The sequence below is a fragment of the Synchytrium microbalum genome, assembly GCF_006535985.1.
Source record: "Synchytrium microbalum strain JEL517 chromosome Unknown SmJEL517_scf0048, whole genome shotgun sequence".
NCBI lineage: Eukaryota > Fungi > Chytridiomycota > Chytridiomycetes > Synchytriales > Synchytriaceae > Synchytrium > Synchytrium microbalum.
In genome coordinates, this window is record NW_022158397.1 from 33327 (window position 1) to 52377 (window position 19051).

Consider the following 19051-nt stretch of genomic DNA (forward strand, 5'->3'; position numbering starts at 1 on the left):
CCACATGTTGGGCCGATTTATTTTGGGATGCAAACCTTGATTTCTCTCTCATCCATTACGATAACTAACCCAACTGCCCCCGATTTCCTATAGAACGGTGCTGGATGTCACACCGTAAGTATCCGTTTGGCCTCGTTGAACATTCAAAAACTTCAGAAATTTGACAACCTGTTCAAACAACAACCCTTTGCTTACATTTCCTCTCCGTTTCCTCTAGAACTACTCCACCGAAGCTATGCGTCAACCCGGCGGTATGGTCGCTATCGAAGCTGCCATTGAAAAATTGTCCAAGAAGCACAAGGAACACATTGCCGTCTACGGTGCTGACAACGAACAACGTCTAACTGGAAAGCACGAGACCGCTGATATGAATACCTTCAAGTATGGAGTTGCCGACCGTGGATCATCGATCCGTATTCCACGTGCTGTTGCCAAGGGTAGGCGAAACTTGCAAATTGATTTTTTACACATACTTAACAAATGAAGACATGAATTAACGTCTTCTATCGTCTTGTTTAGATGGATATGGATACCTCGAAGACCGACGCCCAGCATCGAACATGGATCCTTACAGAGTCACCGGTATCATTGTTGAGACCACCCTGTTGTAATTCCGCAGTAATCAGACCTAAATGACATCATTTTTATCCAAAAAATAATAAAATACTCAAGAGTGATCCATATCTACGTCTCATTCCATGTTGTTGATCGTTTGGTCTCGTTGTAGTGTTATGATGCAAGATATGGACGCAAACGTATCAAACTATATCATGACTGGCGTACTAGCTGTACAGGCATTAGACGATGGTCATGCGTCGTTAGAAACCACGGATTGTCTGCTTTCTAGAGTGATAACTCCACATTCGTACAAAATGTCATCCAAATCTCCCGTAACGACAAGACCAATTAAGAACTTGAAGGAGAGGAGAGCTGATACAGCGAAGGCGCATTTTATTAATGTTTCCAATCTCAGGATCATTTTCGCAATCTCAGGATCAAAATCCGTATCTGCAAGCAAAGGAACCATGAGTCTCAAACTCACGTCCCCTTGTTTTTCGTCACTGCAAACGTGAGACTGGAAGATCTTCGTCCATGGACGGAACTAAACTTTTCTAAAACGTTCAAGCTGCTCTGCCAGAAACCGTAGGCCTTGCTGGGCAAGTACAAATTTACATTGCTTGACATCAATCAACGAAATGGCCATTTTTTACCCAGACCTCAATGGAACAATGACCTTTTAAACCAGCAAGAACCTTGATTTCCAAATAGAGGCTTGAATAATTTGATGCGCATTTTTGGTTGGTCGTGAAGGAGACAAGTCTCTTCATCGTGTTAATAAATCCAATTGGGAACGAAACTCCTTCTCAGAAATGACGGGAACTTTGATGTTGAACACGTTACATTTTAATTCAATAGAGATATTGTGCCAAGGGCTTCAACTCAGTGTCTTCATTGTTATTGAAGCCGCAATTGAAAAATACAACGAAGCACCGTTTGCTGTCCTCGGTGGAGACAATGAACAACGTCCACCTGGAACGCACCAAACTGCTGCGACGAGCAACATTCAAGTACCGCGTTGCTGATCGCGGTCCATGTATTTGTATTCCTGGTGAAGTTGCTAAAGGAAGGCGCAAAACCACAAAATAGAAATCGGTGGACCAGGAAGCGAGTAACTTCTTTAGTTCTGCTGAGTTTCTTTCATAGTATGGCGGATAATGTGTTTTTAACATCCTCACAGACTGACCCCTCAATACAATCAACAACATTTGCAAGCAAAATGTCTTGTTTTAGGTTGTATCGTGTCAAGTTATACGTTCAGCATTTCCACAGCCTTTTGGTCGTCATGTATCTTTTGCAACCGTGGAGACAAAAGCACAAGACAAACTGAGCGTCAAGTCCTCATATCCAACATGACGACTCCTTGTTTGGTTTACAAATGAAGTGATTTTATACAGTATAATGCCTAGCCCTCCCTCCACCAAAATCCTTACACACCCCTCACTTCTTACTCACGATAGAATCCCTATCATTCTCCACGCCATCCTCCTCCAAAAACAGCGATGCCAACGCAGGTGTCAGCGACGGCAACAATGCAAAATTACGTTTAGTAACTCTCATCAAATCAAACGCAATTCCCACAATCGGAGGAACCACATCACCATCTGATGAATTTGAGCGAGACCTTTGTCGTTTGGCTTTACCGGGTGCTGATGGACTGGTTGATCGTGATCGGTCAGGGCTTGGTGATGTTCGTGGTGCTTTTTTTGTAACCGCTGGAGTCAGGACTGGGAGTTTGGGATAGCGTTGTGAGAAATGCGTTAAGAGGACTCGTGATGCTAGCATTCTGTTGTTTGGGAGGTTCTGGTTAAAGAAAATTGGAACGCAAAATAATGAAAACAATCAAATCTAATCAATACCTTTTGGCAACATCTAAAGCTTCTCCAGTAGTTGAATGTTTCTTATCCAGAGCATCCAAATACATATCGTTCTCTAGTGTTGCTTCATGTATCAAGATCGCAGCACCTTGACCAACTGTGACTAGATCATCACAGGGTCGGCAGTCTCCGGAGAAGCTACAGATGCATGGTGTTTTAGCTGTATCTGTTTTTTGCTGCCTTTGCCTCAAGCACTTACACGATCTTGTTCTCCTCTCCTTCAGTAAACACGACAGCATACGCATCCGGACAATGGTCTACCTTGACAGTTTGGAAACTAGTCAGGTTGACTGATGCTTGCATCTGTTGTACGCTATACGACCCATGCACAGGATTTTAGTGACTCAAGAAAAAGGGACCACTTAAAATGGACAAACCTTGCACGAAACCTCTCTGGCGTATGTCTATCCCATGCAAGTGCATCAGAACGGATAAACACAATACGATCCCAGCCAATATCTTCACATTGCGAATAGGATGACATCCACGACTCAAACGCTACAGGTCCCACCAAGTATAATTTACGTGATGGTTCCTTTTTGGTATACTAATTCAAAAAGGTATGCACTGAGCTTTAGCGTTTCTGGATTCTTCCAAGTAACGATTTTCAAACGTACTTCATTCCATCGGGCAATCAACATAAACACACCAAGATGATGGTCTGCGTGCATATGAGATATGAAGATGATCTTGAGGTTTCTCATGACGTCTGCAGTCTGTTGACCAAATGCTCGAAACAATTGACCATAAGTGCCCTCCCCACCATCAAGGAAGATATTTCCAGTTGGTAACTGAACAAAAGTGGAGCTGACTAGAGAAAGAAACGATGGTTTTTAGCAACTTTTCGTTGACTAAACAAACCTTTCAGCAAGAAAAGAGACAGAAGTCCCGTTGTATTTACCGTTTCTGTATTTACTTGGAAGAGCAGAACCAGTACCAAGAGGTATGATCTGTACTGCATCATCTTCATTCTCATGCGGCAATGAATCAACAAGAGCATTTCGATCTCGATAAACCTTTGCAAGATGCGGTTGCAGAGTTACTGCAGGGGGTTCAATATCAAGTGGACCACGACATGCTGATTCGTCTAATTTGAAGGTAGGTGCAAACTGGATGGTCAATAGAGGTTTAGCCAAGCATGAGTTCTTGGGTAGTTTGAGATCTAGATTGATTTGGGTTCCTCAGCAGTGAATCACTTGGCAAAAGACAGGTCTTTTTTTGGTCACCTTTTTGCAGGTCAACAATCGAAGCATCGTTAGTATACTGGACTGGAAAGATCTCCTTGTCAATATAATTCAGCTGCTGTTGAATGCGACCAACGGCTCTGAAGATTACAGTCTGAGGATTATGTTTCTCACTCATGATGATGTGCTATGGTCATGCGAAAAAAACCTTAGTCATAATAGAATGATGAACTTTCTCCAACTTTATGCTTACTTGTGTTTGGTTTCCAAATGACCTGATCCATTCTCTATACTGTACATTCTCCAGGACGCCATCTCCAAGAATGTGTATGATACAAGTGACTGGTGAGGTCTTGACATTTTTGAATTGTTGAAGGTATGGCGCATTGATTAAGGAGGATATATACAGTTCACTTGGGCAATCCAGAATAAAGAAGACCTAGGCGAAAAAAACATGTCAACAAATAAATTTGATTTGAAAGTGATTCAATGACAGACGTCACGTACTGCTCCTGGTGTCTCTGGTCCTACACATTGATGCGGATGTATCAAAGTACCATCATTGGCTTCAACTGACTCGCCCTTTGTAAGGAGGCCTAGACCAGGATACATGAATATTCTCCCGCGGCGCAAAAAGAAAACAAAGGCAGCAGGTTCCATACCAAACTTGGGACCAGGCTTTATTCCCAGCTTTTGCGCAGCAGCTGGATTGAATTTGCCCGGTTGAACAGGTCCAGTACAGACATAGCATGTTGAGATAACACCAGCATGTCTCTTTTGCCGGCTCTCTTCATCTTGATCTGCAGGCTCCATTGGCGTGTCACCATTCCAACTAGCAGCAGCGTCTTTCAACGTTGGTCGTATCAGCACGGAGACTATGGTTACATTCTCGTCTTTCACAGTCTCTTGAGCGTCACGAGTTTCGTCCAGCGTGATTCTCAAATTAGGCCTGTGCAGTTGAAAAGGTGAGCTGTGAAGGGCAAAAACAAAAAAGAAGACGAGAACTTTTTAACGTACCTGTATGTAAAGTACTGTATTCCCTTCATGAATTGTCTGAGCATAGGGGGTCCATGTATATTAATGCCGGTAACATCCTGATCAGCTAAAGTGAGTAACATTCCTAGGACAAAAACACGTTACAGCTCGTGTTTTATTGCACTCAACAGCACAGTAAGCATTTTACCAGGCAAGCCTCCAATACAGTCCCAGGATGTGCGCGTCAACAATACATTTCTGATTCGCGAGAGTTTCATGCTCGTTTCGACAGCGATCCTCTGCAAAAAAAACAGTCGTTGAGCTTTCAAATTGACACGAACCAACAACATGACAAAATCGAAACAGTAGTATTCACGGTACCTGAGTGCCTTCTCCACAATTGAATAGGTACCTTCCCGAGTCCAAATGCAGGATGACAGAGGGATGGACATCGTGAGTGTGAGTTCCCAAGATTGTAGCATAGTACTTCATTCTGGCTGGTAGACTGGTAGAGAAGCAACGATGGTGATTCCTATACAAGATACTGGCGATTCGCATTCATCTGCCCTCCTTTTATTCCTTAGTCTCTAAACAAAGCTGTAGTGTCAAAAAGTGCTGAAACTGAACAGGACAGAGATGCTGGTGGCTATGAGTTCGCTGTTGAAACCGCACAGATTATTATTTATTTGCGTGTGAAAACGGATAAAACTAGCAAACAATTCCATTAACTTGCGTGCTAGCCTAGTACTCTGGACTTTGCTAAATGTGACATATTCATCTGAGTCTGGGCGTGTTCTATGAGTGAATTCACGTAGCCTTACGGCCATATCACGTAGAAATACTGCAGATCCTGCTCTTTCAGCTGACATTAGTGTCAACGAAAGTCCAGGCTCTCCCGTGGGGTCAACCAATAAACTGTGTGCGGACGACAGCGGAATGAAGATACTGAATCGAGGAACAAGGAGTCTGCAGAGAATATCAAGTCGCGGATCCGATGAAAGCATCATAAGACAATCCGCCGGTGGTGATTCCAGTGACAGTCAAGATGAAGTCGCATCAGACAATCATCAACATCAAGTTCACACGGACATCCAACCTGATCCAGGTATAATCTCATTCTGGTGTCATGTACTCGTTATAGAGTCTTCGGTTTGGTTTCCTTTTCTAACTATTCAATCTGCATCGTTTTGACATTCAACGATTGGCAACAATGTCTCTAACGTCGTGTCTGTTTTCACTAGCTCTTGGACGTCTGATGACATTCGTTCGTCCTGATCCAAGAGACCTCGATGCGTTCGAACCACCAGAGTCTCACTTTTGGGATGAAGTCAAGGTCGCGCTGAAGTGGAGAACTGTGTCTGCAATCATCGTCAGGAAACTATGGTCCTTGCTACCAATTGTACATTGGCTTCCGTACTACAGATGGAAACGTGCGCAACTCTCGTTGATTTTGATCTTGTCAACTGCTTCTCACCGGTTCTTTGATTAGAGGAATTGAAGGGTGATCTTCTAGCTGGTCTCACAGTTTCAGTGATATCTGTGCCTCAATCCATTGCATTCGCCCAATTGGCAGGAATGCCACCGGCGTTTGGCTTATATACGAATCTAGTACCGCCTGCAATCTACTTCTTTCTTGGCACCTCGCCGCATCTGTCTGTTGGACCAGTTGCAGTGAATTCTTTATTCATAGCTGCTTCATTACTGCCGCTCGCAGCTGCAGAAAGTGCGCGTTATGTTGATCTGGCTCTTTTACAAGGAATATTAGCAGGATTCTTCGCTCTGGGCCTGGGATTAGGTATGAATTTCTCACGTATACCGAACCAATATTTGACAGCTTGTAACCACACTTGTGCTAGCCAATCTTGGTGTCGCTGTTACCTTCATCTCGCCTGGTGTCATCACTGGCTGTGCGTAAAATCGTCGCTTGTTGCTACTATCTTCAAAAGTCCAATCTGACGTGGCATCTCACTTCAAATAGTTACCGCTGCTACCGCCATTATCATAGTCTTAAGCCAAATGTCATCTCTTCTCGGGTTGAGTGGAGTCACCAGATCTGCTTATGCCTCGGTATCACTATACAATTTATGTGTGCAGCTTCCAACCGCACGTTGGCAGTCGGTTGTATTTGGGGTAACTAGTTTGGCTGCCCTGCTGTTACTGAGACGAGTAAAGATATTATCACGACCATCGGTATTGATTGTCTCTGTGGTCGCCACTGTCTTGTCTTGGATTGTGTGTACAAAGGCATCATTTACACTTGATGTCGTTGGGTTTGTACCACCGGGACTGTAAGAAAGATTCACACTACCCTTGCACCTTCTGTTCGTGGCTAACACCCAACTTTTCGTAGACCACCACTATTTGTTCCCTCGTTCAACTCTGACGATGTCACCTCTGTGATTGCCAGCAGTTTCGCGGTAGCAATCCTCGGATATATTCAATCAATAGCAGTTGCTAAGAAACTTGCAGAAGGGACCGAAGTCGAAATAAATCCATCTCAAGAATTAGTTGCTTTGGGCAGTGCCAAGCTTGGAGGTGCTTTGTTTGGTGGATTTGACGCAACTGGATCTATATCGAGAAGTGTGGTGAACATGCAGGCGGGTGGAACCACTCAGATGGCAGCTGCATTCTCAGTTATTGTAGTCATTATAAGTTTGCTGGTCTTGACTCCACTGTTTTATTGGCTTCCTCGGTCGACACTAGCAGGGACGATCATCGCTAGTGCAGTTGGGATGGTGGACATTGCAGCTTGTGAGTTGTTGTTGCTGTTTTGTTTACGAGCGCCCAAAACGTTCCTGACACTAAAAAATTCACTCTCTTTATCATTCAGACAAAACGATGTTTCGAGTAAATCCGAGAGATTTCATAATCGCAGTCTTAACAGCCGTCGTCACGTTTGGTGCTACTATACAAATCGGTCTAGCTGTTGGTGTGGGTGCTTCACTCTTTGCAATCATCCTTCAAACGACCTCTGCCCACGAAGCCATACTTGGAGAGGTTCAGCCCGGAGTGTTTCGGGACATTCGAAGGAAGAAGAGTGCTGTGTCGTTTCCCAAGATTGTGATATATAGATTTGATGGACAATTGCACTTTGCAAATGTGGAGAGGTTTCGGTCTCATGTTGTTGGGATTGTTACGGGGGAGTGGAAGGGAGGCCCGGACTGGTAATAGAATACGTTTCTTTTGGGGGTTCTTTTTTGGCATTGATCGTATTTAATTTTCATCTAGGATTGAGAAGCCATTGTCACGGTCACCATCGTTTGCAGAGGTTCGGAAGAGCTCTAGGTTTAACCGAGACTACGATGTCGAGCTGTCGAACGTGATTAGTAAAGATAAGCCAAGGTATATATTACTCGCTCGTCAGAGCTTTTGAGACAACAATTTTCTCACATTGATACGATATTACAGGTTTATAATCGTCGATGGATCTGGGATCAACGACATAGACTCTTCGGCAGCCGCTGTGCTCGTCTCGCTATCATCCTCACTGCGCAAGTATGGTAGCGTGAAACTGCTATTTGCAAACATGAAGGGCCAGATCCGAGACGTATTGTTTAAACAAGTGTCTGGTCACTTTGACCCGTCAAGTGCACCTTCTACACCACAACTCGGATCAAAGCCTCGTTTAGAAGGGCTACGTCGGGAACAATTCTTTTTGGGTGTATCTGGGGCATTGAGATATGCACAAGAAGCGGTGGCCTTTGAAGAACAGCGCCAAAGGACTTTACGTGAATTTGCTTTTACTCATTCCATTGACGTAACTCATGATATTTCTGCTGCTGTCGCATCTGGGTCTGAATAAAAGACACCCACAGAGTTGTAAAACGTACCATGGAAATAATGACCACATAATGAAGATATAAATGACATAATAATCTGCACATGTTAGTGTTGGTCTATCTGTTGTTTTGGTTTCTGGGGTTTATTCTATCCCGGCCGGTAGAGACCACAAAGCTGCAAAGCACCAGTGTTACATTTTGTCACAGATCCAAACTACCAGTCCTTTGACTGAAAGCAAAACTGCAATATATAACAACAGTAATCTGACCACATGGATCTCACTCACGCATCATACGATAGCTGCGTGACTACCGACAATTGCTCTGTCATGCACGGCATCTGGTGTAACGGAGCTGATAAGGTAAACAGGGGCACGTTCCCCCCATTGCCGCATCTTTTACGCATAATATACACCACAGATGCACCCAATAAGTCACTAACTCTGTCCTTCTCTATTGGCTCGATTGCCTCATATAGACACCAAACGACCTTTATGCTCACACACCCGGCCGAGACTACACCACCCCGACACCACCATGGAATGACGAAGACTGTGATTCGTCATATCTGGGCTCTCCGTCTATACGTGACTCGTCGTATTTGAATGATATGTCGACGTTGTCGCATGAACTTGAGCGAAACACCCTGGGTATAATACCGGAATTTCCCGGATATTGTTTAGGGCCACAGCTAGTTGGGTCGTTGTTGGATTCGTCGTCGCTGGGTGTAGATGCTGGGATGTTGGAGGGTGGTGTGGTTGATTTGTATCAGCACGTGGGAATGCTGACGCCTCCATCAACTCCTAAAGCACCTGCCAAGCGTCGTGATGATGATGAAGGCTCTCAAGATGTGGTTGATAAATCTAGGTCGTCACGGGGTAGTAAAAAGTTGAATGGTATCCCGAAGGTGTCCAACAAACTTGGTAGAAAAAGGAAACATGCTGGTGGTAACGTGTACGAGTGTCCGGAGTGTCGCAAGACGTTTTCAAGGTACGGACGTTTGTAACGTTGGATGCCCTTTTTTGTGTTTTTGAAACAAAATTCTCATTTACTAGAGCTTGGAATCTGAAAAGCCACATGGCAGTGCATATCGATACTTTTGAATTTGGTTGCGAGTATTGTGATCGAGGGTTTAGGAGGGCTAATGACCTTAAGAGACACCTGAGGCTACATACAGGTAATGTTTTTTGCGTCCGTTTATCCCAACGTTGGTTTTTTTTGCAAGCTAACTGATGTATAATAGGCGAAAGGCCATACACTTGTAGTGAGTGTCTGAGAACGTTCAGCAGGCCTGATAATGCAAGCAGACACGTGTGTGCAGGCAGGACCGAAATGTAAAGCAAAGTGTCGATTTTTTTGTTCTGTTTTAAGGAAACAGGAATTGTAAGAAAGACTGCCAGACTGGAAATCATTCATGACATTATCACTTTATCAAAATTGTCTTTAATCAAATATTTTTGTCAATAATAATTACTTGAATCTAATGACTATGCAAAAACAGCGACGCGAGATTCGGTCAATCGCTCAAACTGCATCATAGCCTCTACCACCAAGTGGGATTCTTAAAGTACGGAGTAGCATCATTAGGGACGGCTTTTCTTACTCGGCTGTCATACCAGAGCAGATTATCAAGCACCCTAGAGAGGCGATTATGGAGGGTAAGTTGCATTATTCTCGTAAGAAAGCAGCGAAAGACATGAATCTCACCATGTCGGTAACAGCTCATTAACCCACACAATATTGGATCCTCGACCGACCAAGTACCTCCGTTTTGGCACAGTAGCAAATGCAGATTCGAGGATTTCATTAAGCACAACTTGTGGTTTCAAGGTAGTCTAATTTTATTCAAGAAGACGAATTCAGACGCACTTTAAAGGCCGTGAGCTAATGAGGTTGCGTTGCTGAAACGGCAAACTTACAGGAGATTCACGCAGCTTTCCAAATTGCTTCTTCAGTTTCTCATAGATGTGGCTTCCATATGCAGACTGAATTTCTGAATCCAGTCCATTCCAGATCTTGCCGATACGTTGCACGGCGAGGTCTCGAGTGGGTAGGATGTTTGTTGAAGCGAAGAATGGCTCGATTATGACTACGCGGACACCGAATGGGGCGAGTTCAATCCTTAGAGCGTCAGAGAATGCTATAATACGATCAAAAGGATTCGTGTCAGAACGAGGAGTTCCGCGAGAAAAGTCGACTTCTCAATAGTACCATATTACCTTCACCAGCATGTTTTGATGCACAATATGCTGACATTCCACCTGGGGTAATGCGGCCAGCAACACTAGTAATATTGATTATACGTGGTGCCAACGTATCAGGGCGTTTCTAATGAGTTTGTGCTGGGTCAGCACACTGCACCAACAAGATGCATTTCCTGTTATAAGTTTACCTTGACGTGAAGCCGTAAAGAAGGAGCAAAAGCTTTCGTCATCTCGACCATTCCCATAAAATTAATATCCATAACCTTCCTGTACTGCTCCATAGATGTCCACTCAACAGCGCCGCCCTCACCAATGCCTTATCGAAAACGAATACAGTCAGATATCTTGCTTAACGAGATCTCATAATCTTGTAATAGCCCTATACCGGCATTGTTGATGAGACAGTAAATCCCTTCAGGCTCATTCTTTACAACGGTTTGGCGTAGCGCCTCGATATCTGCGCTCCTGGTGACGTCGAGGGTGAAGGGGTGGATGCCCTTTAAGCGAGGATCGCCAAGTGCGGCTGTTTCGAACTCTTTGATGGCTGCAGATGTGAGGCAGCCTGAATAGACTTTCCTGGAAACGATGAAGATTGTGTGAGCCTCAGATGTGAGAACTAAAAAAGGTGCCGGAGACTCACCAGCCACGCTTCGCGAATTCATAACTTAGGGAATTTCCAAATCCAGTATCGCAGCCCTAGAAGTTATAAATTTGGTTCAGGTCTTGGTTGTTTCTTATTTGCAAAAACATGTTTTGATGCTCATCCTTTACCGAGATCACCACGGGACCTTGAGGCACTTCGATACTCGCGGAGCCAAATATCCAGTCAAACAGTCCAGAAGAAGTGATGCCAGCCATCTTGCTTGAATGGGATGGATCTGTAAACAAGCGTTTTGAAGAGTGGTTGAGCAAATAAACATAAGAAGACGAGGCTAGCTCCAACCTGTATAGATAAAATGTATAATTACCTATCTACCTGTTGAATGATGCGTTTCGTCCGCTCCTCTGGTTGCCTGGTATGGTGAAGCTTGCTGAGGCTCCTGCAGGACGAACAATAGGAATTTGAAAGGCCGCTCAGAATCCACACTGATATTCTTGATGATTTCCGTTGTAATATTACTCTCGAAAGCTTGTAAGGCCTAATGAACTGAAAAAGCTATCGATATTACGTACAAGTGAGGTTTGCGTCATTTTGTAAATTTTGGTTACGACGGTTTAGATGTTTTAAAGTAGCCGATTACACTGTACTGGACAGGAGGCCGTTACTCTTCCGCGAAGCTACATCGAGTGATTTTCCGTATGCGCCGTAACGCCATCAGCCAACAAACACATCTGCGATCCAGCTCCTCGAAATCGAATCGAATTACAACTGCGAGGCCAGGTCATCCGTGAGCATAATTCCAACAAAATTCATTTTATAAGAATTCTGAAAAAGTTATTTAAATTAAGGCAAAACCTACAACAGTGAGATTGTTGTTGGGCTAGGAAACAATTCTAATCACCATCATCTCTGATGAAAGCATCATAAACACGCAATCTACCACCAAGTTGGGTTCTTGAAGTACGGCGTAGCATCATTAGGAAGGGTACCGTCTCGACGCATCCCGAACCATATCAAATTGTCAAGAACCCTAGATGTGTTTCAAATAAGCTGACTGTTCTGGGAATTTGTCACAAGTAGTATACTTACCAAGTAGGCAACAACTCATTGATCCACACCACATTGGCACCAGCACCAATCAAGTACCTGCGCTTTGGCACAGAAGCGAAAACAGCTTGAACTATTTGATCAACTACAACTTGTGGCTTCAAAGTTGTCTAGTTGTTATGGGAAAAGATCGATTTAGAAACGTTGGTGACCAGGCCAAATAGGCCAGCCTGAGTTGCTACACCTAACTTACAGGAGAATTACGAATAGTGCCAAACTTCTTCTTGGCCTCTTCATATATGTGGCTTCCATAAGCAGCTTGAACTTCCGGACTCAAGCCATTCCAAACCTTGTCAATGCGTTGAATAGCCAATTCTTGGGTAGGCAGGATGTTTGTGGAAGCGAAGAATGGTTCGATAATTACTACTCGGACACCGAAGGGAGCCAGTTCAATCCTTAGAGCGTCAGAGAATGCTAAATAGTATTAAAAAGGTTTGCATCAGAGCGAGAAATTGGGCGAAAAAACCTCAAAGATTTATCGGACAATTACCTTCACCAGCATGTTTTGAGGCACAGTACGCTGACATTCCAGCTGGAGTTATACGACCAGCAACACTGGTGATATTGATAATACGTGGTGGTAAGGTATCGGGGCGTTTCTAATAGCGCATGGTCAGCCCTTGTTCGAAAACGACGCAACTGATATTTCACCTTTACCTTGACGTGCAATCGCAAAGAAGGAGCAAAAGCCTTTGTCATTTCGACCATTGCCAAAAAGTTAACGTCGATGATTTTCCTGTAGGTTTCCATAGGTGTCCACTCGACACTGCCCCCGTCACCAATACCTATAAATGAACGGAATCAGTCACACTAAGCGTGCAACCATATCTCGTAAGCCTGAACCAGGTCTGTACCAGCATTGTTGATGAGACAATAGATTCCTTCAGGCTCATTGTTGACAACGGTTTGACGAAGGGCTTCTATATCAGCACTCTTGGTGACATCAAGAACAAAGGGATGGATGCCCTTCAGTCGAGGATCACCAAGGGCAGCAGCTTCAAGCTCTTTGACGGCAGCGGCTGTGAGACAGCCCGAGTAGACCTTCCAACCACGTTTAGCAAATTCATAAGTCAACGAGTTTCCAAATCCAGTATCACAGCCCTAGTTGAATAAAGGTAGACAGGATTCACCTTCATGTTATTTTGAAAGGTAGAGAAACGGGTCTTGAAGTTGTTCTGGAGGTATGCTTGATGGATAATCTCGAATGGCCAGCTCGCAATGCTTACCGAGATCACAATAGCGCCCTGAGGGACCTCGATAGAGCTAGGGCCAAGTAGCCAATCGTAGAGACCGGAAGAGGAGACTCCAGCCATTTTTCTAGTTTTGGGTTGTTTATTCGATGCAATGTATCTAGTTTGCAAAAAGTCGTGAGTAGAGCCTGATTTGTTATGTAACGAAACGGATTATAGGGTCAAACTCATTGTTAAGACGAACGGACGCACCTGTTAAATAGATCGGTCCTCTTCTTCTCTTCTGTCTTTAAGTTGGTCGTTGGAGTTCTGATTTTCTGCCAGCAAAACACCGATTTGTCTCAGTTGTAGAATTTGTCCATTTTCGCCGGCAAAAACTAGCTGCCCAACCATTGCATACGTGCTGCTCGGTAGAAAATGCTGCAGTCACGCGAATGGACACCAAATCACAAAAGCAAGAATTCATCCAAATCATTTACTTGTATCAACAGACGTGAACAAAGGACGCCAGGACCGTGTAGGCCTTTGCCACAAGGACGATGCAGTTACTGCAGTAAACTCACATTTTCATCTTTATCTTTTAATATCCTACAGAATCAATGATGCTCCTCTTGGACGATTTTAAAGTTGCAGGCTTCCTCAATCAAAAGAAGAATGACTATTTCGACGCAAAGCTCAAAGACACAATGGCCATCTTCTGCACCAACCAAATTAAACTCAAAACATATACTAGAATATAGTCTCGAGGTAAGCAAAAGCATGGCTTTGTGATGGTGTTTGCAACAATTGGAAGTTGCATCTTGGCTGGTTTATTTGAATGTAGAATCTTTTTAAGTTTCTCAACGGGCAATGGGAGAAACAATGATCATCATCATCAAAGAGCTCATGCAAAGCTCGGATGCACAAGTAGCGCTCCAAGTGTTGATGTGGACCTCCATCACTCTCAAGCTGGAAGCTAACTAGCTTCTTGTACGTTTTCAGGTCAAGCTTACATACATCATAAATCCAGATTTAACATCCAACCATGTCTCCTCCATTGCCAGAGGTAGACACTTTGTTTTTATTTACAGTCATGCCCATACATACGCTTACGGAGTTTGCTTAGATTCCGCAAAACATTGGACAACGACGACACTTCAAAAGCTTGCCACCACCTATAGTAACTTCGAGGGCTACTACCACATTTTCAAGTTGCTCCTCATTCTCACTACCTTCGTTGATTTCCACAAACGATCGCAGTACGTTGACGAACTCGCAACAATCCTGCAAGCCAATATTGCCAGTTCGAACAATCAAACTACCCATTCCCCAGGCTGGCATTCATCATCATGACACACGTCTCTACTATCCATCACCAGTTTTTGAAAGTCAAGAGAGCCGAGTCATCACACCTACAATTGCGAATCTCGTCAATTCATTCGACGTTTCTCCTTTTGAATTTGTCAAGGACTCTTTGGATTCAATTAATACGCATGCACCGCTCATTAAACATGATTCAATCTTGGGAAAGAGGTCTATGGACGATCTCGATATTCACGACGAAGAAGACGATATGGACGAGAGGACAGATTGGAAAAATATACAACGCCCGCTAGTAACGCAAAAACCACGAGCCTCATTGGTAGAAGATCAATCAAGGTTAGTTGTAGTAATTGAGAAATGTTGCTGGCAGTCTTGAGTGTCTAACAACTGTATCTGCAACAGTTATCGGATGATTCTACGCCAGCAGCCACTCTGTGGTCTTGCGTGTGGTTTCTCAGATACTGAGGATCGACGAGTACTGTAAGTCAGGAAACGAGCCCCACTACTCTGCTGAATTTAGTTGGTACTCATGTTAAGATCGTTTCCCCTCTCAGAGACCCTCCACCAGTACTAGAGCTCAAATGCAGTTACAAATTCGACATTACGCATTTGGTTTGCTATGCAGCTTTAGTGTCTGCTGACGGGTCAAGTGAATGTCGTGGTGTAAATGTTCCCAAAGGAATCGAAGGCATCAGTGAATCCAAACGTCGTCGTAACAAATCAGAGCTGCCAATCATCGAACCTGCCCGGCAACGCACACCTAGAGAAGGTACCAAAACGAAGCAGAACTTGGTGGGAAGTTTAGTCGCGAGTCCCATGGTGCTACGTGATACGGATGGTGTTTACAAGATCTTTTTCGTCTTAAATGACATTTCGATCCGAGCAAATGGACAGTACTGTCTACTCTTTCGGTTGATCAGCCTAAATCCCCAAGGAGGCCGAGTGCTGTCAACACTTGTGACGCAACCGTTTGAGATGCTGTCGCCAAAGAGTTTTCCTGGTCTGAGTGGTATGTAAAGATCATCGTACTGTTTTGTATTTCTTGTTTATTTGACAAAGTTAGCAACTCACTTACTTTTAACAGCATCAACAGAATTGTCCAGGTGTTTTGCGCGTCAAGGAGTTGCCATACATATCTGCAACGGAATATAAAAACGAGTTTGATAGACCGTGAACGTGAAGTTCAAGAGTATTAATCGCCAAATATATCTTGTGAGTCAGTCAGTAGTGGAGAAACACGACCGTCTTTGTCTCGACTTATTACGCGTAATGTCATACATGAGCGTATGCAAATTAAGCAATAATGCAATAATTGTAGTAGAGTTATGGTGGTTTGAATCCAAAAGCCAGTCAAAAAGTGACGCCGCACTGCCTCTGATGTCCAAAATCTCCAAACTTCAAAAAGTACAACACAAACGGATCACACGCTTTAGACTCGAATGAACGCCTTCTTCAAAGCTATGGCCGGCCTCTTCGGTGGGGGGAGCGATAAATTCAGTTATGAAGTAAAGCCTGGAATCGAGGGGCAGGAAGGAGGGACTCGACGAGGCAATGTTGCTCGCGACAATGGCGGAGAACTGGTGACGTCCATTTCTCCCAATGTCAAGACAATTGTCGATGTATTGGACTATGCTACAAACAAGTACGGCGACCAAGAGTCCCTTGGCCAACGAAATGTCATCAGAGTCATCTCGGAATCAAAGGAAATCACGAAAGTCGTTGGAGGACAAGAGGTCAAGGAAATGAAGGAGTGGAAGGTATACTTGTTGCATTTATTCGTGTCAATCAGAGATCTCTATCGCGGAGATTCTCTCTGTGTTGTCAACTCGCCGTTGGAGATTCACAAACCATGTTTCACTGCAATCACGCTCACGGACTAAACCCCACTGTTTGCATAGTATATGGAATTGTCTGGTTATGAATGGATGTCTTACAAGGATGTCAAGTCTTATACTGTTGCGGTCGGCTGTGGTTTACGAAAACTAGGCTTCAAGGCAAAGGACAAACTCACTCTATTCGCTGATACGAGGTACAAACTCGCAGACAAACGCTATGATGCTCAGCTTCAATCACAAAATAAGAACCCCATCAACCAATATTTTTACCGTCTCTCTTTTTTCCTAGTCGTGACTGGATTCTCATGGCTCACGGTTCGCTTCGTCAAAACCTCACAATCACAACTGCCTACGCCACTCTTGGAGAAGAGGGTCTCACCCACTCTATGAACGAATGTGAAGTCCCCGTCCTCTTTACAAACGCCGAACTATTACCCATCGTACTTAAAGTCATTCCTCGTGTCCCAACTCTGACCACCATGATTTACAATGGTGAACCAACTCCTGAAATGTTGAAAAAGGTCCACGATGTCATGCCTTCCCTCAAAATCATTTCCCTGACTGAATTGTATGAACTGGGTAAAGCGAATCCAGTAGAACCCGTCAATCCTACTGAAGACGATATTGCCTGTATCATGTACACGTCTGGTTCTACAGGTCCACCAAAGGGGGTTATTATTCTGCACCGTAATGTTGTTGCTACCGGTATGTCGTAGGCATTGTTTGAACGTGACGTTGTGAGATTGGTGCGAAACTAAATCCTGTCAAATCTCAAACTTGTAGTTGGTGCCGCTGCCAAAATATTAGATGTTGTACTGTCTGGACGAGACTACTATCTTGCCTATCTCCCCCTCGCTCATATTCTTGAATTCGCTGTCGAGCATACTGCCATGGCTGTTGGTTGCTCTTTAGGTTATGGATCTCCTAGAACATTGACTGATGCATCTGTACGAAACTGTAAAGGTGATATTCGCGAACTAAGGCCGACATTGATGGCTGGTGTTCCAGCTGTTTGGGAAACGTGAGTATATATCGCTGTGACTGTTAACAGTGACGAATCTAACTAAATTGTCTTTTCTTGGCTAGTATTCGAAAGGGAATCCTAGCTCGAGTCAAAGAAGGCAGCCCTACCGTACAGAAAATTTTCCATTGGGCGTATAAAATGAAATGGTCTCTGATTCAAGCTGGTTTGCCTACCGGTTTGTTGGATGCTATAGTATTCAACAAGATCAAAGATGGAACTGGTGGACGTCTCAAGTTTGCTCTATCTGGCGGTGCTCCCATACCACGAGAAACTCAGGAATTCTTGAGTGTATGTTTGTGTCAAATTGTCGGTGGTTATGGTATGACTGAATCTACTGGGTAAGATTGGATTGTGCAAAAAAAAACTAAAGCAGACATCGAATGTTGGCTGATCCAATACATATTTTTCAGTGTGATATCAGTCCAACAACCAGGTCGATCTACATATGGTGTTCTTCAACGAGTAGGTCCACCAGCCGGACATTGTGAAATCAAGTTGGTGGACGTCCCCGATGCTGGTTATCGGTCCACTGATAAACCACATCCTCGTGGTGAGATTTGGGTTCGCGGAGGACAGATTATGACTGGATACTATAAGCAGCCTCAACAAACCGCCGAAACAATGAGTGGTGATTGGCTCATGACTGGTGAGTCGAGATTTGAACATTTGTTTTGTGGAGAAAAAAGCGAACTGAACCCCTTTCTTCATCCAGGCGATATTGGTGAATGGCAAGCCGATGGTAGTTTAGCCATCATCGACCGAAAGAAGAACTTGGTCAAACTCTCGAATGGTGAATACATTGCCCTAGAAAAGCTCGAATCCATCTACCGTACTTCAGGATATGCCCACAATCTCTGTCTCCATGCCGATCCCGAAAAGTCCTTCCCTATCGCTATCATCGTGCCTGTAGAAAAACCACTGCGAGATCACGCTACTGCCAATAATCTCTTCCCTGGCAAGGAGCCTTCCCTGGAAGACTTGGTTGAACACCCTGCTATTAAGAAACTCGTGTTTCAAGATCTGGTTGATAGAGGTAAAAAGGCTGGTCTTAAGGGGTCTGAGCTAGTGGGTGCTTCAACTATTGTAGCTGATGAATGGACTGCTGAGAATGGTTTGCTGGTATGTTGATCAGGACTTTTACATTTGAAAACTAGCTACATTTCTTTCCACCAGTTTTTGTCCCTGCGTGTCGTTTGGAGAAATGAATCCAGAGCTTACTAAGATTACCATTTACACTATTAGACCGCTGCACAAAAGCTCAAGAGGAAGGACATTGTTCGCAAATATAAAGATGAAATCAAGACCATGTATGGATTGTAGAACAGCCCGTTTTGTTTGTAAAGAAATTTGGGGAAACGCAAAAGAGTGTAAGAAGGAAAAACACTCATGGTTTGGACGTGTCGTTGTCATAAACC

At 44.0% G+C, this 19051-nt stretch overlaps 5 protein-coding genes across 5 annotated transcripts; 4 read left to right on the forward strand and 1 right to left on the reverse strand.

Moving 5' to 3' along the window:
- Nucleotides 1–1998: 1998 nt before the first annotated feature.
- SmJEL517_g05361 (uncharacterized protein) lies at nucleotides 1999–5086 on the reverse strand (the record flags this gene model as incomplete). The annotated part of the gene is made up of 12 exons (XM_031171287.1): nucleotides 1999–2344; nucleotides 2418–2573; nucleotides 2635–2748; nucleotides 2813–2982; nucleotides 3053–3246; nucleotides 3337–3597; nucleotides 3662–3806; nucleotides 3873–4058; nucleotides 4127–4568; nucleotides 4637–4739; nucleotides 4803–4893; nucleotides 4976–5086. The coding sequence occupies 12 exons, from the start codon at nucleotides 5084–5086 to the stop codon at nucleotides 1999–2001; spliced, it is 2319 nt and encodes a 772-aa protein (XP_031022704.1).
- A 444-nt stretch (nucleotides 5087–5530) lies between these two features.
- SmJEL517_g05362 (uncharacterized protein) lies at nucleotides 5531–8396 on the forward strand (the record flags this gene model as incomplete). The annotated part of the gene is made up of 9 exons (XM_031171288.1): nucleotides 5531–5699; nucleotides 5836–6024; nucleotides 6084–6389; nucleotides 6451–6501; nucleotides 6573–6882; nucleotides 6945–7345; nucleotides 7425–7758; nucleotides 7823–7936; nucleotides 8003–8396. The coding sequence occupies 9 exons, from the start codon at nucleotides 5531–5533 to the stop codon at nucleotides 8394–8396; spliced, it is 2268 nt and encodes a 755-aa protein (XP_031022707.1).
- Nucleotides 8397–8702: 306 nt separating this feature from the next.
- SmJEL517_g05363 (uncharacterized protein) lies at nucleotides 8703–9379 on the forward strand (the record flags this gene model as incomplete). Its single annotated transcript, XM_031171289.1, has 2 exons — nucleotides 8703–8735; nucleotides 8852–9379. The coding sequence occupies 2 exons, from the start codon at nucleotides 8703–8705 to the stop codon at nucleotides 9377–9379; spliced, it is 561 nt and encodes a 186-aa protein (XP_031022706.1).
- Nucleotides 9380–14499: 5120 nt separating this feature from the next.
- On the forward strand, nucleotides 14500–15794 carry SmJEL517_g05364 (uncharacterized protein; the record flags this gene model as incomplete). Its single annotated transcript, XM_031171290.1, has 4 exons — nucleotides 14500–14520; nucleotides 14581–15113; nucleotides 15180–15257; nucleotides 15332–15794. 4 exons carry the CDS (start codon nucleotides 14500–14502, stop codon nucleotides 15792–15794), a joined length of 1095 nt encoding a protein of 364 aa, XP_031022709.1.
- Nucleotides 15795–16237: 443 nt separating this feature from the next.
- On the forward strand, nucleotides 16238–18956 carry SmJEL517_g05365 (uncharacterized protein; the record flags this gene model as incomplete). The annotated part of the gene is made up of 8 exons (XM_031171291.1): nucleotides 16238–16534; nucleotides 16676–16806; nucleotides 16902–17317; nucleotides 17396–17633; nucleotides 17699–17974; nucleotides 18047–18282; nucleotides 18349–18755; nucleotides 18879–18956. 8 exons carry the CDS (start codon nucleotides 16238–16240, stop codon nucleotides 18954–18956), a joined length of 2079 nt encoding a protein of 692 aa, XP_031022708.1.
- Nucleotides 18957–19051: the final 95 nt, after the last annotated feature.